Genomic DNA, 24,529 nt, shown 5'->3' on the forward strand with positions numbered 1-24,529 from the left:
ACAGGAGTTGGCAGAGCTCAGTAACATGCCGTTGAGTACAAAAGGGTGAGTGTGGGCTTGTTTCTCTAGTGATTTTCAGAAGCAAAGTCACGAACTACGATTTGTACATTTCATTTAATAGACACCACATTATCCTCTTTTCTAAAAATTCAGGTTATGGCCTGACCACGTGGTGGCGCAGTGGATAGAGCTTCGGACTGGAACGCAGAGGACCCAGATTGGAGTCCCTGAGATCACTGGCTGGAGCTTGGGCTCACCAGCTTGAGTGCAGGGTCCCTGGCATAAGCGTGGGATCATAGACATGACCCCAGGGTCGCTGGCTTGAGCCCAAGGTCACTTGCTTGAGCAAGGGGTCACTAACTCTGCTGGAGCGCCCCCTACCACCGCACCCCCGTCAAGGCACATATCAGAAAGCAATCAATGAACAACTAAAGTGCCACAAAGAAGAGTTGATGTTTATCTCTCTCCCTTACTGCCTATCTGTCCCTATCTATCCCTCTCTTTCTCTATGTCCCTGTCTCTCTCGCTAAAAAAAAAAAAAAAAGTGCGCGTTACAGTTATATGAAAAAGGGAGAATTTAGAGCAAATATTGCCTAGAAAACTTCTCTAATTTTAACAAGGTCTGGGAATCTTGTTTAAAATGCAGACTGATTTGAAAGTTGCGAGTGGGCCTGACAACCTGTGCTTCTAACAAACACCCAAATGATGCTGACGACTGCATTCTGAAAGGTCTACAGGGGTCCCCAAACTTTTTACACAGGGGGCCAGTTCACTGTCCCTCAGTCCATTGGAGGGCCGGACTATAAAAAAAACTATGAGCAAATCCCTATGCACACTGCACATATCTTATTTTAAAGTAAAAAAACAAAACGGGAACAAATATAACATTTAAAATAAAGAACAAGTAAATATAAATCAACAAACTGACCAGTATTTCAATGGGAACTATGCTCCTCTCACTGACCACCAATGAAAGAGGTGCCCCTTCTGGAAGTGCGGTGGGGGCCGGATAAATGGCCTCAGGGGGCCGCATGTGGCCCGCTGGCCGTAGTTTGCGGATCCCTGGTAACACTTCCCCATGTCCCCACTGCCGCCGCTCCTACACGGTCCCATCGCGACCCTTGTGCGAAAACGCCTACCTTCCGCACTTCCCAAGCTTATATCCCTGAGGCCAGAACCAGTCTCGCCTCCCAAGACCGAAAAAGGAGGGATTTGGCGCTACGGTCCCATGCTATTGGGCATGATTGACGTCAGTCATAGATGCGTGACTTTAATTGTGACGTGAGGCCGGCAGGTAGTATAGGCCCGCCGGAAGGCAGGAACACAAGTCCCGACACAAGAAGGCGGGGGTGGGGGGTGGGTGGAGGAAGTGGAGGGCCGGTGTTGGTGTAACTACTTCCGGTATCAGGGCCGGAAGTTGTGGCCCGGCCGTGTCAACTCCGGGGCTGCAGGCTGAGAGTGCGGCAGGCACTGCGACCATGGGCGGGAAGAACAAGCAGCGGACCAAGGGGAACCTGAGGGTGAGTGCAGGGTGGCTGGGCCGACGGGCCAGTGCGTTCCTCGTGGCTGTGGGCGGCGTGTGTGCGTGTGGAGTGTGACCTCCGTGTGCGTCCCTGCCGCGGGCGGTGGCTAAGCAGGTGGCGGAGCTGTGGAGGAGAGGCGCTCCACGCCGTTATGCCCTCACGCTCACTGTTTATTAGTAGATGCTTCAGTGGTCAGCTGGCGGGCGCGCACGGAAGTGGTGGGAAGCGGTCAGACGGAGCCTGCGGGAGACGGGTCGTGGCTGGGTCTCCGCGCTCCTAGATTCCCGGGGTCCAGGCCGAAGCACTCGCCCTTGGCGCCGCCTCCTCCGTCCCTGCTGCCGCCACACAGGCCCCTCACGGAGCTTGTACCTTATTTAAACAATGTCCTCAATGTTTTGTTTTTGAAACATTCGGAATACAAGGGTGAAATATTAGTAATGTGCAAGAATATTATAGCGACAACCCACATGTTCTTTACCTAGATTCACCAGTTCATATTTGATCACATTTGCTTTCTCTAAGTATGTTTTTGTTGAACCGTATGGGAATTACAACTTCTAAGTACTTAATATTGTAAAAATAACGCCATTCTTCTACATAACCCTAATAGTGATATCTTTAGTATAATAGCTGAAATACAGCATTGTGTTCGTATTTCTGTAGTCATCTCAATAATGCCCTCTATTACTTTGCTTTTAAATACATTTCAAAAAACATTTAAGATTCAGCCAGGGATCACTTATTCCCTTTAGTTACTTAGATATTGACAGTTTCCCAGCTCCCCTCCTCCGGGTTGTTTTATGGCGCTGGTTGGAAAGGTCTAGGACAATTATTTTGCTTAATTTAGATATCTCATTGTTCCTATGGTTAGATTCAGGTTAAACAGTTTTTGACAGGATCACTTCATAGTTGAAGCAATATTTTTCTCAGGAAGTCATAGCAGGGACATATGATTCCTGTCCCATTGTTGGTGGTATTTGTTTAACCACTTGGTGAAGATAGCTTTTCCCATTGGTTATTAAAGTAACCTTTTTTTTTTCTTTATAAATAAAATTTTATTTTAATGGGGTGACATCAATAAATCAGGGTACTTATATTCAAAGAAAACATTTCCAGGTTATCTTGTCATTTAGTTCTGTTACATATCCATCACCCAAAGAGAGATCGTCCTCCGTCACCCTCTATCCAGTTTTCTTTGTATCCCTCCCCCTCCCCTTCCCCCTCTCCCCCCTTCCCTCTCCCCACCCCCCATAACCACCACACTCCTGTCCATGTCTCTTAGTCTCGCTTTTATGTCCCACCAATGTATGGACTCCTGCAGTTCTTGTTTTTTTCTGATTCGCTTATTTCACTCCGCATAATGTTATCAAGGTTCCACCATTCTGCTGTAAGTGATCTGATGTCATGTTTCTTCTAGCTGAATAGTATACCATGGTGTATATGTGCCCCATCTTCTTTATCCAGTCTTCTATTTTTTTTTACAGTGATTAAAAGCCTTTAAGCAAACTCTTGGCCAATACAGCAAGAATCCATAAAAGAGTAGTGTCCTTAACCTGTTCACCAAGTCCAAGTTGGCCCCATCACCATGCCAAATCCCTGAAGAATGCAACCCAACCACAGTTCAGTCTGTTAGGAGCTGTCACAGGGAGCAGGAGTCCAGGAAAAGTCCACACAGGAAAAGTCTGCATGGCACTGGAATTGTTGTCACCATTCTATATTTTGCAGCTCATGTCCAAGTCCCAATGACCGCTGCTTCTAGCTGGTAATGATTCAGGTAGACTGGAAAAGCCATTTGCAGCATGCGTGGATATGGAGCTTCTGTTCTCCTCTGCCTGGAGAGTTGAGACCAGGTTGCTTTTCCCTGGAGCTCTGCAACTGTGGCATGGTAAAGAGAACCTTGGGATACACTAAGCTGGGTAGCACAGGTAAATTCATAATACAAGTTGACAAAAGGGGGAAAGAGAGATCTAAATTAGGAGTAGGTCCCAGCCTGAAAAATGAGTGGGACATTGAGGTAGGAGGGATAAAGGAAACACTATATATTAAGCAAAGCAGCAGAAAATAGGACTATCAACACCCACAACAGAGATCTTTGAGGGAAGAATAAAAAAACTGACTATTCAGGCAAAACATAGTTAAGTGGCCCTTGTGCAAATGAGATTAGTTTACCTGCTTCTTGGAAGAAATACCCTAGGCTCGTCCTTAAAGTAACCTTTTAAAGATAGTTTGAGACTGGGAATATTCTCTTCTCTTCTACAGACTTTCATCTAATGGTTTTAGCATTCTTTGTTGGTAATTGCTGGGATCAGTTATTACTATGGTGGTTTAAAAAGTTGTGTTTAATTTTTACAACAGCCCAAATAACAACTTAGCTACAGTTTCCTAATTTTTTTTTAAATTAAGAGGAGGGGAAGTAGTGAGATAGACTCCTGCATGTGCCCCAACCAGAACCCACCTGGCAGTCCCCATAACTGGCAGATGCTTAAATCAACTAGCTATCCTCAGCAACTAAGGCCAGCACTTGGACCAACTGAGCTATCTTCAGTGCCTGGCTGCAAGAGGGGAAAAGAGAGAGAAGGGGGAGATGGAGGAGAAGAGAAACAGATGGTCACTTCTCTTGTGTGCCCTTATTGGGAATCGAACCCTGGATGTCTGCATACAGGGCCAATGCTCTATCCACTGAACCAACCAGCCAGGGCCTAGTTATTTCATTTTAAAGATAGTAGTGTGTTCTCCCTCTCAGGAGCAGGCCTACACCTTTCCTGTCCTTCTCCCCCCAGGTGCATTCCTTTACCTTTCTCCTGAGCGCCAAGGGCCCATTTATTTATTTATTTATTTATTTTTATTTGATTCAGTCTTAAATGTTCCATGATTTTCCACACAATATACTCCTCTGTGCCTGCCATCAAGGGCTTTGGTGAGACTGGTGAGACTTTTTTTTTTTTTTTTTTTTTTTACAGAGGCAGAGATAGACAGGGACAGACAGACAGGAACGGAGAGAGATGAGAAGCATCAATCATCAGTTTCTCGTTGCGCGTTGCGACTTCTTAGTTGTTCATTGATTGCTTTCTCACATGTGCCTTGACCGCGGGCCTTCAGCAGACTGAGTAACCCCCTGCTGGAGCCAGTGACCTTGGGTCTAAGCTGGTGAGCTCTTTGCTCAAGCCAGATGAGCCCGCGCTCAAGCTGGCGACCTCGGGGTCTCGAACCTGGGTCCTTCCGCATCCCAGTCCGACGCTCTATCCACTGCACCACCACCTGGTCAGGCCCAAAGGCCCTTTCTATAAGTAAATAAGTTAATGGATGGATGGACACATAGATGGTTGGATGGATGGATAGGTAATAATACTGAGGCTTCAAGAAATTAATTTTTCTAAGCTCATGTAACTAGGAAGTTGCAGAGTTGGGATTTTGAGTGGCAGTCATTGATTCAGAAGAAGACTGTATCCTGAATGCTACCTATCCAAAGGTGATAAACAAATGTTCTCTGTTCTTGATGATAGGGACAGGTGAGTATACATACAAATAACTATATTAGAGAGTTACGATGAAGGTATAAGTAGAAAGTGGGAGAACAGAAAAGAATTGGGATTAACATGAGGTAGGCAAATATTGAAAACATGAGTGTGTTTGAAGGATGAGTAGGAGTTTGTCAGACAATGAAAAGGAAGGTGAGGTTTTCAGATGGAGAGCAAAGATTGTGCGAAGACTGAGTTATGAAAGGGCATAACATATGCAGGGATCCTTGAATTCAATTTGGGACTGGAACAAATTGTGGCAATTCATTTGGGACGAGGGAAGAAAAGAGTTGCAGCAGAACAGACTGGAAACAGTCAAGGCCAGGTGTTGAAAGATTTGCCCTGAGTTTGGCATTATTTTGGTAGACACAAGCCTGCCACCTCAAATACCTCTGGAAGACAGGCACAAAAGAATGGATTAGGTATAGTAGAAGATAATTAACTGCCAGAAATAAAATAAAGGTTCTTGATTTTTTAACTGTGGGTATAAACAGCTAAAATACAGTAGAGTAAGTAATAAGAAACAGTAACTATCGTATATTTTAAACTCAAAGTCAACATTGAATAAAAGATACAATCTGTACATTTAGAAAATAATTTGTGCCTGGCCTGTGGTAGTGCTGTGGATCAAGCATCTACCTGGAATGCTGAGGTTGCCGGTTCAAAACCCTGGGCTTGGCCCTGGCCGGTTGGCTCAGCGGTAGAGCGTCGGCCTTGTGTGCAGGAGTCCCGGGTTGGATTCCTGGCCAGGGCACACAGGAGAAGCGCCCATCTGCTTCTCCACCCCTCCCCCTCTCCTTCCTCTCTGTCTCTCTCTTCCCCTCCCGAAGCCAAGGCTCCATTGGAGCAAGGATGGCCCGGGGCGCTGGGGATGGCTCTGTGGCCTCTGCCTCCGGCGCTAGAGTGGCTCTGGATGCCACAGAGCGACGCCCCAGAGGGGCGGAACATCGCCCCCTGGTGGGCATGCTGGGTGGATCCTGGTCGGGCGCATGCGGGAATCTGTCTGACTGCCTCCCCGTTTCCAGCTTCGGAAAAATGAGAAAAACAAAACAAAACAAAACTCTGGGCTTGCTTGGTCAAGGCACATACGAGAAGCAACTACTAGGAGTTGATGCTTCTTGCACCCTACCCCCATTTCTCTCTCATTCTCTCTTTCCTCTCTCTAAAATCAATAAATTTAAAAAAAAATTTTTTTTAAAGTAAGACTAAAGCCCTGGCCAGATAGTTTGGTTGGTTAGAGCATTGTTCTGAAGCGCAGAGGTTGCCAGTTCAATCCCCAGTCAGGGCACATATAGGAACAGATCTATGTTTCTGTCTCTGTCTTTCTCTCCCTCTCCTTCTCTTCCTCTCTCTCTTAAAAAAAAAAAAATCAATAAAATAAACATTAAAAAAATAGAAAAGTGCCTGACTTGTGGTGGCGCAGTGGATAAAGCGTCGACCTGGAAATGCTGAGGTCACCGGTTCGAAACCCTGGGCTTGCCTGGTCAAGGCACATATGGGAGTTGATGCTTCCAGCTCCTCCTCCCCCCTTCTCTCTCTCTCTCTCTTTCTCTCTCTCTCTCTCTCTCTCTGTGTGTGTGTGTCTCTCTCTCTCCCTCTCTCTTTTCTCTCTAAAAATGAATAAATAAAAAAGAAAAAAAAAAAGAAAAAAAATAGAAAAGTAAAAATAAAAAATTTTAAAAACAGATGGTTTGTAATGCCATCCTGGACATTGAACTGAGGCATTTTCCTGTTAGGTATCATATTAATTTCTTTCCACAGTTCAAATATTTTCTTTCTCTTACAACTAATCCCTTAACTTTTAGTACTAGGAGACTACTGCATTGAGTATTCATCAACAGACCACTGATTATGGTTCAAAATAAAGTTAATGTATCTTATGTCCTGACCATTATACTGATTTTTTTTTATTCATTTTTTTTAGAGAGGAGAGGGAGAGACAGAGAGGAAAGACAGAGAGAGAGAAGGGGGGAAGAGAGAGAGAGGAAAGACAGAGAGAGAGAAGGGGGGAGGAGCTGGAAGCATCAACTCCCATATGTGCCTTCACCAGGCAAGCCCAGGGTTTTGAACCAGCGACCTCAGCATTTCCAGGTTGACGCTTTATCTATTGTGCCACCACAGGTCAGGCCTGATTTTTATATTTATAAAAATGTAATTTGTAACCACTTTAGCTCAAAGAGATTAGGTTAGGTTTTGAGTATGTGATATGGAGTATTCTGTCCTTAACTCCCTGTCTGGAAACAGCTATCGTTAGACTTGTTTCATGGAGGTTGCTTAACAAATATTTGTTGTATGAATGGAAGAATGAAACGATGTGTAATCCATTTATGATTTTTTACATCATTACATAGTACACATGTATATACTTTTAAAAAAATTAATTAAGCATTAATTCTTAGTTGTATATTGCTTCTCATATGTGCCAGGGGGCTCCATCAGAGCCAGTGATCCCTTGCTTAAGCTAGTGGCCTTGGGCTTCAAGCCAGTGATATTTGGGCTCAAGTCAGTGACCATGGGATCATGCTGATGATTCCATGCTCAAGCTGGTAGCCCCACACTCAAGTTGGTGAGCATGCACTCAAGCTGGATGAGTCCACACACTCAAGCCGGAGACCTTGGGGTTTTGAACCTGGGACCTCAGCGTCCCAGGTCAATGCTTCCTCCACTGCACAAGTCAGGCTACATACTATTTATATAGAAGTTGGAAATAAACATTTTATGAAACAGTGCTTAGGCTTACCATACGTGATGCATTCTCTGATTTTAAATACTTTATTTTATGTCTTTAAAATACTGTCTTTAAATGACCCAGTATTTTATGTCTTTAAAATGACCCTTAACTCAATATCCTGAGCCACTTATGGATTGTACCCAGTTTAAAAAAACATTTTTTGATTGTTAGGAAATCAGAAAATAGCTCATAGGATCATTATTGTTAACTTCTTGGTAACAGAAACATTCATCTTTGGGGAACAGGCTACTGTGGCAATTATCAAGAAATTATTCTTAAGAACTCAGTTAAATTTTGAACTCTTCTTGGACTCTGACATATATTTCTCTCCTTTCTTACCAGCCTTCAAACAGTGGCCGAGCTGCAGAACTTCTTGCCAAGGAACAGGGAACCGTGCCTGGATTTATTGGATTTGGAACATTTCAGAGTGACCTAGGCTATGTTCCTGCTGTTCAAGGAGCTGAAGAAATAGACAGTCTTGTGGATTCTGATTTCCGAATGGTGCTGCGGAAACTTTCTAAGAAGGATGTCACGACAAAATTAAAAGCAAGTTTTATTGTTTTCATAAAAAATAATTAAGATAATCCTTTCATTAAAATATCATTGGCATATTTTATGTAAAGAAAAATGAATCATCGGTAATCATTTCTCATACAGCTGTACTTTTTTCTGATGCGGAGGCTTCTGCACATGAAGCATATTGTACTTCCCTTCTAGATGGTAGGTTAGTGTGTTGCTCGGTACTTTTTTGAACCACTTTGGATTTCTGGCTGTATAGTTTTCTTCCCGTTGGTTAGACAATCTAATTGGACCCTGTAATTTTAAGGGGGATTTTTTTCTTTGTATGTATTTTATTTTTAAAAAAACAATAGAAAATTTTCTACCATAGTAGCCTGTAAAGGAACTCTTCACATTATTCCCATGTGGCACAAACAGAAGCAGTGTATTCTCCCATTACATAAAATAGACGAAGCTTCTAGAACAGAATAAATATAAGCGTTAACCAGTGTTATGGCTGTTGGTCCTTAACAGTGTTAATCATTTACTTTTAGGCTATGCAAGAATTTGGAACCATGTGTACGGAGAGAGACACAGAGATTGTAAAAGGGGTTCTTCCGTACTGGCCAAGAATTTTTTGCAAAATTTCACTTGTGAGTATTAAGACTGTACTAGCTTATTTCTGTTGTGTATTTTTGGGTTGAAGTTATGGGAACTGTCTGATTTCTATGACATGTTTGGTGACGATGTGAAATGTTATGTCAGTATTATTATGCAGATTGAATCATGTTGGGTTGTATGAAGTGTACAGGGAGCCTGTGTTTTCAAAAATTAGGTCAGAATTTCCCAGATGCTCTCCAGTCACAATAAATTTTAGCACTTTCTTTATATATTTGCTACAGAATAATGAGAATCATTTAATTGTTTAAGGCCTGGCCTTGACTATCTTTCATACAGTTCTTATTTCATTGGGAGAAGAGGAAAAGGAAAAATTGATCAATTACTTCACATAGTTACTGGTTTTAGTTTAGCTCTGTACATAGTTGAATTCTTATTAATAAGTCATTGTAGCATATCCAGAAATATCTGTATTTGTTTTAATGGGCTAAAGCTATTTTAAACCATATTATACTTCCACTAGGACCATGACCGTCGGGTTCGAGAAGCCACACAGCAAGCCTTTGAAAAACTTATCCTCAAAGTTAAGAAACACCTGGCTCCTTATTTAAAAAGTTTAATGGGCTATTGGCTCATGGCTCAGTGCGACACGTACTCACCAGCCGCATCTGCCGCAAAAGATGCCTTCGAAGCGGCTTTCCCTCCCAGCAAGCAGCCTGAAGCCATAGCATTTTGTAAGGAAGAGATTACAAGTGTAAGTTCTTGAAACTATTTCCTGTTTTTTCCTTAAATCTTTAAGGGATGGTAGGCATATCGCGATGACAGCTCTGTCACCTGGTATTATGAGAGAGTGTGTAAAATATTTCCAGTGGAAGATTGGCTCTTTAAAATTGTTCATGTTGCATTTTAAATATAATTAACATGTTGGGTTGGATCTTTTTAAATTATTTAAATTTTCCATTTTTAATTTATCCTATTACTTAAAAATTTAGATGTATGGTTTATAAAATATAACCATAATTTTAAAACTATAATATAGTTTTAAAAATACATCTAAAAATTCAATCTAAACTTATTTTACCTCATTTCATATTAATACATGTTTACAGAGCTACTTCACTCTTTTTGCTGGAGCTCTGGTATCCCTTTCTGTAGATATACAGCAGTTTAGTTAACTTTCTAAAAATACATTTTATAGGCCTTGGCCGGTTGGCTCAGCGGGAGAGCGTCGGCCTGGCGTGCGGGGGGCCCGGGTTCGATTCCCGGCCAGGGCACATAGGAGAAGCACCCATTTGCTTCTCCACCCCCCCCCTTCCTCTCTGTCTCTCTCTTCCCCTCCCGCAGCCGAGGCTCCATTGGAGCAAAGATGGCCCAGGCGCTGGGGATGGCTCCTTGGCCTCTGCCCCAGGCACTATAGTGGCTCTGGTCCCGGCAGAGCGACGCCCCGGAGGGGCTGAGCATCGCCCCCTGGTTGGCGTGCCGGGTGGATCCCGGTCGGGCGCATGCGGGAGTCTGTCTGACTGTCTCTCCCCATTTCCAGCTTCAGAAAAAAAAAAATAAAAAAAAAATACATTTATAGTTTTACCCTGATTTTTTTATTATTACACTGCTCACAAAAATAAGGATATTTTATCGCTTCATACTTATTTTGAAACATCCCTTAATTTTTGTGAGCAGTATATTGTAACAAACATTGCTTTAGTGAACATTCTTTTTTTTAAGATTTTAATTTTAGAAGGGAGAGAGACGGTAGGGAGGAGCAGGAAGCATCAACTCCTGTATGTGCCTTGGCCAAGCAAGCCCAGGGTTTCAAACCAATGACCTCAGAGCTCCAGGTTGACACTTCATTCATTGTACCACCATAGGCGAGTCATAGTGAACATTCTTTTTTTTTTTTTTTTTTTTTTTAAATTTATTTTTTACAGAGACAGAGAGTGAGTCCGAGAGAGGGATAGACAGGGACAGACAGACAGGAACGGAGAGAGATGAGAAGCATCAATCACCAGTTTTTCATTGCGCGTTGCAACACCTTAGTTGTTCATTGACTGCTCTCCCATACATGCCTTGACCGCGGGCCTTCAGCAGACTGAGTAACCCCTTGCTGGAGCCAGCGACCCTGGGTTCAAGCTGGTGGGCTTTTGCTCAAACCAGATGAGCCTGTGCTCAAGCTGGCGATCTTGGGGTCTCAAACCTGGGTCCTCTGCATCCCAGTCCAACGCTCCATCCACTGCGCCACTGCCTGGTCAGGCGTGAACATTCTTGAATACATCTCTTTATACCTTGTGGTAATGATAATTACCAGCACTTTTAGTTACCATTTGTTGGGTCAAAGAACAAAAATATTTCCTTTTTTGGTGAGAGAGACAGGAAGGGAGAGGAATGAGAAGCATCAACTCATAGTTGTGGCACTTTAGTTGTTCATTGATTGCTTTCTCATATGTTCCTTGATCAGGGGGCTCCAGCTGAGCCAGTGACCCCTTGCTCAAGCCGGTGACCATGGGATCATGTCTATGATTCCGCGCTCAAGCTGGCAACCCTGGGGTTTCGAACCTGGGTGCTCATCATCCCAGATTGATGCTCTATCCATTGTGCCACCACCTGGTTTGAGCATTTAAAATTTTCATAAATACTAGTAAATTACTCTTCCAATGGAAGGCCATACAAATCTATACTTCCATTAAGACATATGAAAGTTTCTTTAACTTTCATCCAACACTTTTACCAGACTGGTATCAGCCATAACTTTTGTGACTTGCAGTTTATCTGCATCTAGCACTGTTTTCCTTACTTCTTTCCTCCTTTTTGCTGTTTCTGAGATATGGACAGAAAAAACCAGATGACCAAACTTAATCTTACATGAAGAAATAGAAATGGATGTACTGTGAGTGAGGAAGGAATTGAAAATTTTTTAAATGTATTGTTGCATTCATTCCTTTGTGTAGAGCTGCACTGTTTCCATAGGCCCTGTGTCTGTTCGTTTCTCCCTTTTTCTTTTCAGTTCACCTCCTTCTGGTTTCCCGTTACCCTTTACACTCTTGGACTGCAGGACTGTTCATGATCTGGGCCCTTCCCCCTGCACCTCTCCCACTCATGCGTACATATGTGGTCTCCTCCCCATTTAGGTTCTTGGTTCTTCTGTTCTTCATTTCTCAGGTGTGTCAAGCTTGTCTTTTTAGGGAGAGGATTTATGTCTTTAATGATCTTTTCACAGGGATTTTTTCTAATCCAACTGCAGGTATATTCAAATATCAAGTGGTAACTGTTAAAGTGAAGTATCATGAGTTTGGACACTAAGATTTGTGACAACTAATTTGGCTGTTCACAGTTTATGTTTGTTTGTTTTGTTACTGGCTTTGTAATGATGGATAACTGATCACTGAACATGTGGGTTATTTCCTCTATTTTATTTCCCCTTTAGTTCTTTGTTGCAGTTTATTACAGATGCTGGGTTTGAACTTTCCCAAGTAAAAAACCAACTTATTAGAGAGGAGTTAGGAAAATGAAGATCAAAATATCAAACTTATAGACAGTATAATATGCATTCTAGTTCTCCATTGAGGTTCTCAGTTACATTGTCTATGGACTGTATATTGTTCTGTCTGTAATAACATGGGCTCTCGGTGATCCCTTTGAATTCCAGGCCCCTGTTCCATTAGTTAGGTGTGTGATCTTGGACAAGTTTCTGTACCCCCATTTCCTCATCTGTTAAAGTAGGAATTACCTTGTCCTTCATTGAGTTGTTGTAAGGATTTAGGTAATACATGAAATGTGCTCAAAGCATTATCTGGCATGTGGGAAAGCTCAGTAAATGTTAGGTTTTGTTATTGCTGATAATGCTGGAACAGTGTTCTTGCTAGTACTTTATCCCAGAAGTAGGCACAGTGACCCAATCTTTTTTTTTTTCTTTTTTTTTTGTGACAGAGAGACAGATAGGAACAGACAGACAGGAAAGAAGAGATGAGAAGCATCGATTCTTTGTTGCAGCACCTTAGTTGTTCATTGATTGCTTTCTCATATGTGCCTTGACTGGGGGTATACAGCAGACCAAGTGACCTTCCCTTGCTCAAACCAGATGAGCCCGTGCTCAAGTCAGTGACCTCGAGGTTTCGAACCTGGGTCCTCCATATCCCAGTCCAATGCTCTATCCACTGCGCCACCACCTGGTCAGGCCTGACCCAGTCTTTCAGATGGAATCTAGACATTCCTGTGTAACAGGACAGAGCACAACTTGTGTTCTTCTCTATGAGCAGGGGGGTGCTGAAAAGGAGGGGAAAGGAAAGCAGAGCCCGATTTCTCTCCCTGATTTACTAATCAGGTGGTCCATCCAGTTCGCCACTGTGACCAAGAAGAGTGGAGAAGCTGGAGGCCAGGAGTGTTTAGGGGCGAGGCTTCTTGATGGAACCTTCAGATGTTTGGAGAAGTTCCCTACCCTTAGAACCCCTGTAGCACCCCTTGGGGATGGTAGGGAAAGAAAAGTAGGCAAAATTCAAACCTTTTAGTTTTGCTAATTAATTTAGCTCTTGTTTATGGAGAAGGAGTAAAAATTTTTAGGTAAGATGAGGATTGCTCTATCTGATCACTTTTGGTGACTCAATAAAATCTCAAGGCTCGGGATTTTCTTTTCTGCAGGTGCTGCAGGATCATCTAATAAAAGAAACTCCTGATTCACTCAGTGACCCACAGTAAGTTATATCTATGTAACTCATGATGAGGATCTGTTTCACTCATGGATCATAAGGTGATCATTTTAATGTGACATATTTAGAAGGGATGCTAAATGCAGAGATGAGAAATTTTTTTTTAAATTTATTTATTTATATTTTTTATTTATTCATTTTTAGAGAGGAGAGGGAGAGACAGAGAGAGAGAGAGAGAGGAAAGACAGAGAGAGAGAAGGGGGGAGGAGCTGGAAGCATCAACTCCCATATGTGCCTTGACCAGGCAAGCCCAGGGTTTCGAACCAGCGACCTCAGCATTTCCAGGTTGACACTTTATCCACTGCGCCACCACAGGTCAGGCGCAGAGATGAGAATATTTAACATCGTGCTATGTGCCAGGTGCTTTTTGTCAGTCATCCTATTTAAGTTGAATTATCTGGGAACCACAGACTTGATTCTTTTGCAAAGAAGTGCTTTTAGATTTTTGCCACTTCTTGACAGTCATAGCAGGAAGTATTTTAAGGTGGTTAAAAATAGTTGAAGAGCTCTGATTCTCAAATGTCTCCATTACTTTCATTATGTCCTCATCAAACTGTTCAGCGTCCATAGGGGATGTAATCTTAGATGCATTGATTCATTCCCTGGGCCATCCAGTTAACTGCTGCTGAGAGCAGTGGCCTAGCACACTTACCTCGGGCCATGACTTTCACCTGGTATTATGTGCTGACTATGTGGTTAAAATTCTGTGAATGTTTGTGTTTGGGGGCGGTTTGGCACAGGAAGAACAGAGTGTAGGAATAAAGGTAGGTATTTCATGATAAGACATTTAAAATAGAAGTTCTAAATATGTAGTTTGGCTTATACTCAATCCTTATATGTATTATTTTTCTTTTCCCAATAAGAACTGTTCCAGAACAAGAGAGAGAAGCTAAATTCTATCGGGTGGTAACTTGTTCCTTGTTGGCATTAAAGAAATTGCTTTGCCTCTTACCTGATAATGAGCTTGAGTCTCTGGAGGAAAAATTTAAGTCTCTTCTCTCACAGAATAAATTTTGGAAGTATGGAAAACACAGTATACCTCAGGTATCTTAATCTTTTTATTTTAGGACATTTCTCTGATGCCCCCCCTTTAGTTTATGGTTATGCTTTATTGTTATTCTTTTGTTTAAAACTCTACAAATACATCTTTGTGATGGGACTGAATTGCCTCTCTTACCAGAATGTTACTATATTTTTACTTTTTTATTTAACTGTGGGCTTTAGATCCAGAGTTGAATTATTATACTCCTCCATTCCTCGCACCTTAAAATTGTTGGTGTGTACAAGGCTGTTCTCATTTAATGTACGGCATTTATTTTTTCCCTCCTATTTCTGTCTCCATCCTCCACCTCCACCAGCTGACTATTCTAAATGAGCTTAATGTATATCCTTCTGTTTGTATAGTTGATTCTCGTTATTTGTGATCCTTATGTTCCGTAGAGTTCCTGTCCTCATGAACACTAAATTAGTGAATACTTAAGCATTGCTCTCAGAGGGGTGAAATAGAGGATTAGGTTCTTGGGGCCTCTTGTCACAATATTTCTGTCACTTGGTTAATACTTAACCTTGTTTTTTATTTAAAGACACCTTATTTAATATATATTATTTATTCATTAACATGGAACTCGTGGACAATAGCAGTCGAAGTCATGCCAGAATGGAGCTTCTCAAACACAAATTCTCTGTTAGGCACATCACAGCCTTCTTGCATGTGTTTTAAATTCACAGAAGTGGTATTATGTTGTGTTTCATTCCATTTATAGCTTTATACTTAATGCTTTTTCAAAAGCACTAAAATACTTTGAACCCATCTATTTTATGTGTATGTGATCCACGGCTTCTGAGTGTTGTGCAGTATTCAGAAGTGTGCCTCTGTTCCTCTTACCTGCTCGTCCTCCAGTGATAGATACCCTGACTCGTCCAGTACCTCACCCCCACAATCAACATCTTAATTTATGTATCCTCAGATCTGTGAGAGTTTATTTTTCTGAAAACTTCTCAGTTGCTGAGTCAAGGTTAAATGTATGCGTACTTAATTTTCTTTCTTTCTTTTTTTTTTTTTTTTGTCTTTTTCTTTTTCTTTAGCTGGAAACGGGGAGGCAGTCAGACAGACTCCCGCCGACCGGGATCCACCCGGCACGCCCACCAGGGGGCAATGCTCTGCCCATCCGGGGCGTCGCTCTATTGCGACCAGAGCCACTCTAGTGCCTGGGGCAGAGGCCTAGGAGCCATCCTCAGTGCCCGGGCCATCTTTTGCTCCAATGGAGCCTCGGCTGCGGGAGGGGAAGAGAGAGGAAGGAGAGGGGGAGGGGTGGAGAAGCAGATGAGCGCTTCTCCTGTGTGCCCTGCCGGGAATCGAACCCGGGACTTCCGCACTCCAGGCCGACGCTCTACCACTGAGCCAACCGGCCAGGGCCCGTACTTAATTTTCTAAAGCAGTGCTAGATTGTCACCTGAATAGCTATTACTCCAGACTCCATGTAACTTTGTGCTGCTAGTATGCTTGTAGGAATAACCCAAGGGCCACCTGCAGGGTTTTATCACTAGAGAGGATTTGTGTTTTCTTCAGCCAGAGAATGGAAAGTTGAGTTCTTTCTGCTTTTACTTTTGGCGTGGTAATTCCTAATGTCTTTCCAGTCATTTGATGCTGTTTAAAAGATTTTTTTTGTAGCTCTTTTAGTTTTTTTTAATGGGAGGGTTAGCATGACTGACCTATCTGCCCTTACCATAGGTAAAAGCTTATTATAATTTTACTTTGCTTTAATTTATTCAGCTTCCGTTTTTCCTTTTAGATCCGCTCAGCTTATTTTGAGTTAGTTTCTGCTTTGTGCCGGCGTAGCCCACAGTTGATGATAGATGAAGCATCAAGAGTGAGCTCATCGGTTCTACTAAGCATTGATGACAGTGACCCTGTTGTGTGCCCTGCTCTCTGGGAAGCTGTGCTGTACACACTTACAACTATTGAGGTATGTAAGAGAGGTACGTTTAGTGTGTCTGAGAACACTTGTTGTACAGAAAGCCTTAGGTTTTAACATACATTGCTCACAAAAATTAGAGGATCAGGGAATGTACAGATACTCCAGTACTTTCAGCCTTTTGTATAATGCATTTCACCAATGAAATAAAAGTTCGTTTTGCATCTCATTTGAATAACCGAACAACTTTCTTTGACTTGTCTTTTGCTTTTCTGATGTTCTTGTTTAATTAAAAAAAAAAATCAGGCCCTGGCCGGTTGGCTCAGTGGTAAAGCGTCGGCCTGGCGTGCAGGAGTCCCGGGTTTGATTCCCGGCCAGGGCACAAAGGTGAAGCGCCCATCTGCTTCTCCACCCCTCCCCCTCTCCTTCCTCTCTGTCTCTCTCTTCCCCTCCCGCAGCCAAGGCTCCATTGGAGCAAAGTTGGCCCGGGTGCTGAGGATGGCTCTGTGGCCTCTGCCTCAGGTGCTAGAATGGCTGTGGTTGCGACAGAGCAATGCCCCAGATGGGCAGAGCATCGCCCCTTGGTGGGCATGCCGGGTGGATCTCGGTCAGGCGCATGCGGGAGTCTGACTGCCTCCCCATTTCCAACTTCAGAAAAATACAAAAAAAAAAAAATCAGCCTGACCAGGAGGTGGCACAGTGGATAGAGCATCGGACCAGGATGCAGAGGACTCAGGTTCGAAACCCCAAGGTTGCTGGTTTGAGTGTGGGCTCATACAGCTTGAGTGTGGACTCACCAGCTTGAGCACAGGGTTGCTGGCTTGAGTGTTGGTTCATAGACATGACCCCATGTTCCTGGCTTGAGTCCAGAGGTCGCTAGCTTGAAGCCCAAGGTCACTGGCTTGAGCAAGGGGTCACTTGCTGTGCTGTGGCCTCCCAGTCAAGGCACATATGAGAGTAATCAATGAACAACTAAGGGAGCCTCAACAAAGAAGAATTGATGCTTCTCCTTTCTCTCCCTTCCTATCTGTCCCTGTCTGTTCCTCTCTGTCTCTTTCTCTGAGTCTGTCACAAAAATAAAAATAAATACTTCCTTTTTATATTGCTTCATATTCACTTTGAAATATCCCCTAATTTTTGTGAGCAGTATGTAAAACTTACTGGAAAAATGCTTCTTTGGAAATAAAATATTGAATCCAAATCTTGGTATAAATCTTAAACTGACTCTAAAATGACAAAGAGTTTTTCTTTTAAGTTCAGCCAGTAGTATTTATTCTTATGTGGACTATTTATGTCAGCATATCTGAATCCTATACTTAAGAGTAAATACTACTGTCCCTAAAAGAAGACAACTTTTATAGAGATATTTTTAGTTAAATAATTATTTCTGATGAATATTATCCTGGAATTATGTGGGATACATGATTACTAGATGTAAAAAATTTCTATGACTTCAGAGTTTTAGTTTTATTGCCAGTGAGAGGTGTTAGCCTCTAGGTAGAATACTTGATTTTTATTTTTGAGACCAGTCTGTTTTTTCTTGATTAGGAAAAGTATGTTTATGGTCTATTATAATATTTTCTTTGGTTAGGACTGTTGGCTTCATGTAAATGCAAAAAAAAGTGTGTTTCCCAAGCTGTCAGCTGTGGTTCGTGAAGGTGGTCGAGGTCTGGCTACTGTCATATATCCTTATCTTCTGCCATTTATCAGCAAGCTCCCTCAGTCCATCACAGATCCAAAGTTGGACTTCTTCAAAAATTTCCTCACCTCTCTAGTTGCAGGGTAAGGAATTTAAATTCTTGATCTTTACAGCAAAAGAAATTTTTCTTGTTTTCTTGATGGGTAGAGTGATATATACATTATTGTCTGTCTGTCTTAAATTTCCCCCAGATTATTTTGCTGTTCATTAAACACTTTTCAGGTTTTTAGAGAATTTAATTGGAATATTTCTCTTGGATACTTTGAAGGCGGCAGTGGTAGTATACAGAAGAAAAAGAGATAAGTATGGAAAGACCTGTAGGTGACAATAGGCCATTTTTAAAAATGAGCCATTTTATTTGTATGTTAGTAAATACAAATGCAGAAATGAACCAGTGAAGTGTCTAAAACTTTTATAAGTTTAAAGTCACACTTAAAAAATTATTTTAGTGTATTTGTTGAACTTAATAAATAAGATACCTAGTTTTATTAATGATTTAAAATTTTTTTATTTGGTTATTAAGTCCTGTCTTTGAAATTTATAGTTGCATTGGTTCATGAATAGAAAATAAATGTTAAAAATTTTTTGACACATTTTTGAAAATAGGTTTTTTTCCCACAGTTCTTCAGGTTAACATTCTATTCAGGCTGTATTTTTGTTGTTTGTTCTTACTTTTTAGTTTAAGAATTTTATTTTTAAAAAAAAAAGAATTTTATTTTTAAAAATCCTCTTACTTTGGCATGACACCTTTTCTATGACTGTTTTATTATCTGAGTTGCTTATATTCTTTTTGATGAAAGAGTAAGCCACAGTTATTTATTATTTCTTAGACTGTCAACAGAGAGAGTCAAAACCAGTTTCTCCGAGTGCTCAGCAGTGGTATCTGCTTTTTTTGAATGCCTACGTTTTATAATGCAACAAAACCTAGGTGAGGAAGAGATTGAAGAGATGCTCATCAATGATCAGGTATTTATGGTGTCAAAGTCATCAGTGCTTTTCCACACTGACAGTAAAGAATCAAGCTCGGCCCTGGCTGGTTGGCTCAGTGGCAGAGCGTCGGCCTGGCGTGCAGAAGTCCCAGGTTGGATTCCCAGCCAGGGCACACAGGAGAAGCGCCCATCTGCTTCTCCACCCCTCCCCCTCTCCTTCCTTTCTGTCTTTCTCTTCCCCTCCCACAGCCAAAGCTCCATTGGAGCAAAGTTGGCCCGGGCACTGAGGATGGCTCTGTGGCCTCTGCCTCAGGCGCTAGAATGGCTCTGGTTGCAACAGAGTGACGCCCCAGATGGGCAGAGCATCTCCCCCTGGTGGGTGTGCCAGGTGGATCCTAGTCGGGCACATGCGGGAGTCTGTCTGACTGCCTTCCCGTTTCCAACTTCAGAAAAATACAAAAAAAAAAGAGAGAGAATCAAGCTCATTGTGTCCCAGTCCCATTTTTATTAGCCTCTTCATAAAGATTTCACAATTGCTAGTATAGTGGTATAATATCATCATTCCTGAGGACTGGTTTCTGGATGGAGAAACCCTGACTGCTTTAGAGAGCAGAACAGATTTTAGAAAAGATGCTATTTGTGATCTTTGTATTTAGTTTAATGCAGTGATCGCCTGGCCTGTGGTGGCTCAGTGGATAGAGCGTTGACCTGGAACACTGAGGTTGCCTGTTTGAGACCCTGGGTTTTACCCGGTCAATGTACATGTGAGACCCAATGAACAACTATAGTGAAGCAACTATAAGCTGGTGCTTCTTGCTATCCCTCTCCTTTCTGTGTAAAATCAATAAATAAAATCTTTTTTCTTTTTTTTTTTTTTTTTTTTACAGAGGCAGAGATAGACAGGGACAGACAGACAGGAACGGAGAGAGATGAGAAGCATCAATCATCAGTTTCTCATTGCACGTTGCGACTTCTTAGTTGTTCATTGATTGCTTTCTCACATGTGCCTTGACCGTGGGCCTTCAGCAGACCAAGTAACCCCCTGCTGGAGCCAGCAACCTTGGGTCCAAGCTGGTGAACTCTTTGCTCAAGCCAGATGAGCCCGCGCTCAAGCTGGCGACCTCGGGGTCTCGAACCTGGGTCCTTCCGCATCCCAGTCCGACGCTCTATCCACTGCGCCACCACCTGGTCAGGCAATATATAAATAAAATCTTAAAAAAAATAATTCAGCAAATATCTTACTACTATTAAAATATTCAAGTACATATATCCTTTGTGAAGAGTTGTGCATGGTGAGAGCAGGTTCTGTAATATGGCTTCTGTGGTAGGAAATTAATGAAATATAAGCCCAGATCCTACTTGGTGTGTCAGATAGTTAACTTTTCTTACCTTTGTAAGAAAAAGGTAAAAGGGTTCTGAATTCTATGGGTCCTCTGTTTCTTTCATATTGACTTAGAAAAATAGCAAAAAACTGAATAATTTCAGAAGATGCAGAGAAAACTGTGTTATTTGTTAATGACCAATAATCTTGGTCAATTATATCAGAAAAACAATGTAATTCAGGGATAGTACAGTGAAATCACTAAGCTCTGTATATGATATGAAATGATTTTCAAGTTAACTCTACAGAGTTCTGGAGGGGAAATCCATGTTTTTTATTTATTAAATGTGGAAATTAATGTAGTTTTACAAATACCTTGTTAAAACTTTACTTCCCCTGAAAACTATCCTTCTATTTCACCTTCTCTTTCAGTTGATTCCTGTGATTGACGCAGTTCTCAAAGACCCAAGATTGCAAGATGGGCAACTATTTGACTACTTAGCAGAAACCTTAAGTTCTTGGGAAGTCAAAGCAGATGTGGAAAAAGATGATAAAATGGCTCACAACTTGGAGAAAGTGCTACTAAATTTCTGGGAAAGACTATCAGAGATCTGTTTCAAGAAAATCAATGAGCCAGAAGCTGATGTTCAGTGTGTTGTGGGCGTATCTAACCTATTACAGGTCCTTCAAAAGCCTGAGAGCTCATTAAAGTCAAATAAAAAAAAAGTTGGTAAGGTTAGATTTGCTGACGAGATGCCTGAAAGTAATGAAGAGAATGGAAAATGTGTCTCCTCAGAAGGAGAGACCAGTGAGGGCTGTGAATTAGTGGCCGAACCTCCTCTCTCCCATAACTGCTCAGACCATATATCTCCACTGCGGAAGAAACATCTGGAAGACTTAGTCTGCAAACTAGCAGAAATGAGTATTAACTATGTCAATGAACAAAAGTCGGAGCAACATCTAAGGTTTCTTTCCACTCTACTCAATTCCTTCTCTTCAACCCGTGTATTTAAGATGCTGCTAGGCCCTGAAAAGCAGAGTATCGTCAAATCCAAACCTCTCACAATAGCCAAACTTGTGCAAAAAAATTCCGCAGTGCAGTTTTTATATCAGAAACTAGTCGGTTGGCTAAATGAAGACCAATGGAAGGAAGCTGGTTTCTTGGTGGACATTTTATACAGTGCCCTCCATTGCTGTGCTAATAATAAAGAAAGAAAAGATGTTTTGGATGATCTAACTGAGGTATTACCTTTATATATCTTTTCAGATTGTAATGGATTTTACTGGTACACTGATTGCAGATAAGTAGAGTGAGTCCTGTGGGCGTGACATTTGACTGTGAATGTCACTTTAAAGACAAGCAGTATATTGATTGTGATTTGGGAAGTGTGTGAGTCTTCCATGTGGGTGGTCAGTAAATACTTGAGCATGAGGAAAGCTTGGTAATGAAAGGGTGATTGCATTTAGTCATGCTCTAAGTTGGACTAGCTGAAAAAGTTTTATTTTTGCAGTGGTTACATGGTTACTTCATTTACTTGAAAGTGTTTACTATTCTGTCCAGTTTTGTTTCTGACTCTTTTTCCTCTTCCAGGTGGATCTGAAATGGAATTTGGTTCTTCAGATCATTGAAAAGGTATCTTGGGGCTGTTTTTATTTTTCTCTTTATATTTATGGGTACAGAAAAATGAAAACCACAGTGACGGTAACACACTGGCATGTGGTCAGGCATCTGTGTTAGGGTACATCCTCATTAGTATAACTTCCCATAATTTTGGAAGACATTTGGTGCCTGCCTTTTTGTAGTATTTTCCTGGGCAGGAGTATTGGGGAGGAGTGGATAGGCTCTGGGAAACCCAGTGTTTCTTTGCCAGCAAGTAACAAAGGGAGAAGTGACATTTTAGTTTTTAAATGAAGGCTACAGGTTTCTACTCTTGTTTTAGTTACTTTTTCTTTTATAGAAATGGATTGAGTGGTTCTAGCTTTGGCTAGAACACATCAGGAGGCCTGACCTGTGGTGGCGCAATGGGTAAAGTGTCGACCTGGAATGCTGAGGTTGCCAGTTCAAAACCCTGGGCTTACCCAGTCAAGGCACTTATGGGAGTTGATGCCTCCTGCTCCTTCCTCTTCTCTCTCTCTCTCTCTCTCTCTCTCTCTCAATGAATAAATAAAATCTAAAAAAAAAAAAAAAACCACATCAGGAAATTGTTGGCCCAACTCTGGAATACTGTGTAGGCAAATCAGAGTCTTCTAGTTTTGATGGCCACTTGACTCAGTAAGAAAATTAGTGATAAGAGTAATGAAATCAAGGAACATTAACAATTTGTAAAGTTAAAAAACTAGCTCAAATATTCTTTTGTATTAAAGGTATAAATAATATAACTAACACCTTTCCAACCATAGAAATGTGACTTGCTACCTAATTTTTAAGTTTTACACAGAAAACTCTTTAATTTGTGAGTTTTATTCCTATATTTACAATTATGGTACAAAATATAACAAAATTTACCATTTTGACCATTTCTGAGTGACGTTTGACTGTGAATGTCACTTTAAAGTTCAGTTGCGTTCCCTGTACTACCATCTTTGTGCAGCCAGTTTCCAGAGCTTTCTCATCTTGTAAAACTGAAACTCTTATCCATCAAACAGTAACTCTCCATTTCCCCCATTAGTTTATTTTCACAAAAGAAATACAGGTTATTACTGTTGTTCTGTGGGAAATAAAAACTTATTAGGCAGATCTTTTGCATTAGCTTATCTAGTACCTTCTGTGCCTGTATGTGGGCTACATGGAAAGCCAAACTAAGAGGAAGCTCTTGATAAGTCAGGGACCAGAGTACAGGGGTTAGAAATTGGATAAGAAAACAATGCATCCATTTCCAGCTTAGCAATGTACCTGCCCTTGTCATTACTGGTGTTGGGAAGACTGTCCTTCTGGACAGTGTTTGCCTCCTACATGTCCATGAATAACCAGCTTCTCATCTCCTTGACCTGGTCAGATTCCTTTTGTAGATTAAATGTTAAAACATTGAGAAATTGGACTTCATGTGTTGCTGACCTGAAATACATTTTAGTCAGAAAATTATTTTCTGGATTCTGTAGGATTCTATTGAAAAATAGATTGTTTTTATTTGGTAAACTATTTTAGGAAAACCAATTTTATAGCCATCTAAACTCTAGTTTTTTTGTTTTTGCAACCTCATACTTATTAGCAGAGTCTTAACATCATCTTTAAAAACAAACTTGAATTTTGTGTTCAGAAAAGGACCTTAGAAATTTTCTCCTTTATTCTTTATTTTTCAAATTAGGAAATAGGCCCAGTTTAGTAAGGAATTTGTCTAAGTTCATAAAGCCAGAATATTGGTCAGCCTTGGGCTAAAATAAAAACTCTGGTTACAATTTTTAAGTAAAAGGATGGTCAGTTTTTTGGGTACTACCCAATCTACATTTGGATTTTTTTCCCTAGATTGCTTTGAAATGAATCAAGTTGCAAATTTTCTTCTCAACCCTTAAAGCGAAAGAAGTTTTGGGAACATGGATCAGCATGCCTTTGAGGGTGGATTCAGTTTTTTCCTGGCTTCCCACCCTGTGAGAATAAACCAATTGCTGTCAACTATCTGGCGCTAATAATTATTTCAAAGAATTTGTGGGCCCTGGTCAGTTGGCTCAGAGGTAGAGCATCAGCCGGCGTATAGTAGTTCCAGGTTTGATTCCTGGTTGGGGCACCCAGGAGAAGTACCCATCTGCTTCTCCACCCTTCCCCCTGTCACTTCTCTCTCTCTCTCTCTCTCTCATCCTCTCCCACTGCAATGGCTCAAATGGTTTGAGCAAGTTGGCCGCAGATGCTGAGGATGGCTTCGTGGCCTCACCTTAGGTGCTAAAATAGCTCCATTGCTGAACAATGGAACAGCGGCCGCAGATGTGCAGAGCATCAGCTCCAGGTGGGGCTTGCTGGGTGGATCCCAGTTGGTGTGCATACAGGAGTCTTTTTTTTTTGCCTCTCTGCCTCTCAATAAAAATAAAAATAAAAGAATGTGTGGAGATAATAAGTCCCATTCATATTGAGGTAACTTACCATTGTTA

At 41.6% G+C, this 24,529-nt stretch overlaps 1 protein-coding gene and 1 non-coding gene across 3 annotated transcripts in view; both read left to right on the plus strand.

The window, feature by feature from the left end:
* The first annotated feature begins 1,415 nt into the window (after positions 1 to 1,415).
* Positions 1,416 to 24,529, plus strand: part of LTN1 (listerin E3 ubiquitin protein ligase 1) — a 57,541-nt gene continuing 34,427 nt past the window's right edge. For both annotated transcript variants that reach the window (XM_066370404.1, XM_066370403.1), the window contains exons 1-11: positions 1,416 to 1,520; positions 8,115 to 8,318; positions 8,825 to 8,923; positions 9,412 to 9,642; positions 13,518 to 13,570; positions 14,449 to 14,629; positions 16,378 to 16,551; positions 18,092 to 18,282; positions 19,030 to 19,165; positions 20,882 to 21,691; positions 22,041 to 22,082. In XM_066370404.1, coding sequence (XP_066226501.1) covers positions 1,479 to 1,520; positions 8,115 to 8,318; positions 8,825 to 8,923; positions 9,412 to 9,642; positions 13,518 to 13,570; positions 14,449 to 14,629; positions 16,378 to 16,551; positions 18,092 to 18,282; positions 19,030 to 19,165; positions 20,882 to 21,691; positions 22,041 to 22,082 — 2,163 coding nt within the window. In that variant the 5' untranslated portion in view covers positions 1,416 to 1,478. The remainder of the gene's footprint in view (positions 1,521 to 8,114; positions 8,319 to 8,824; positions 8,924 to 9,411; positions 9,643 to 13,517; positions 13,571 to 14,448; positions 14,630 to 16,377; positions 16,552 to 18,091; positions 18,283 to 19,029; positions 19,166 to 20,881; positions 21,692 to 22,040; positions 22,083 to 24,529) is intronic.
* TRNAT-UGU (transfer RNA threonine (anticodon UGU)) lies at positions 5,720 to 5,795 on the plus strand. The gene has a single exon. It is a non-coding gene; the product is annotated as a tRNA-Thr (tRNA).

Source organism: Saccopteryx leptura, chromosome 2, assembly GCF_036850995.1.
Source record: "Saccopteryx leptura isolate mSacLep1 chromosome 2, mSacLep1_pri_phased_curated, whole genome shotgun sequence".
Taxonomy (NCBI): domain Eukaryota; kingdom Metazoa; phylum Chordata; class Mammalia; order Chiroptera; family Emballonuridae; genus Saccopteryx; species Saccopteryx leptura.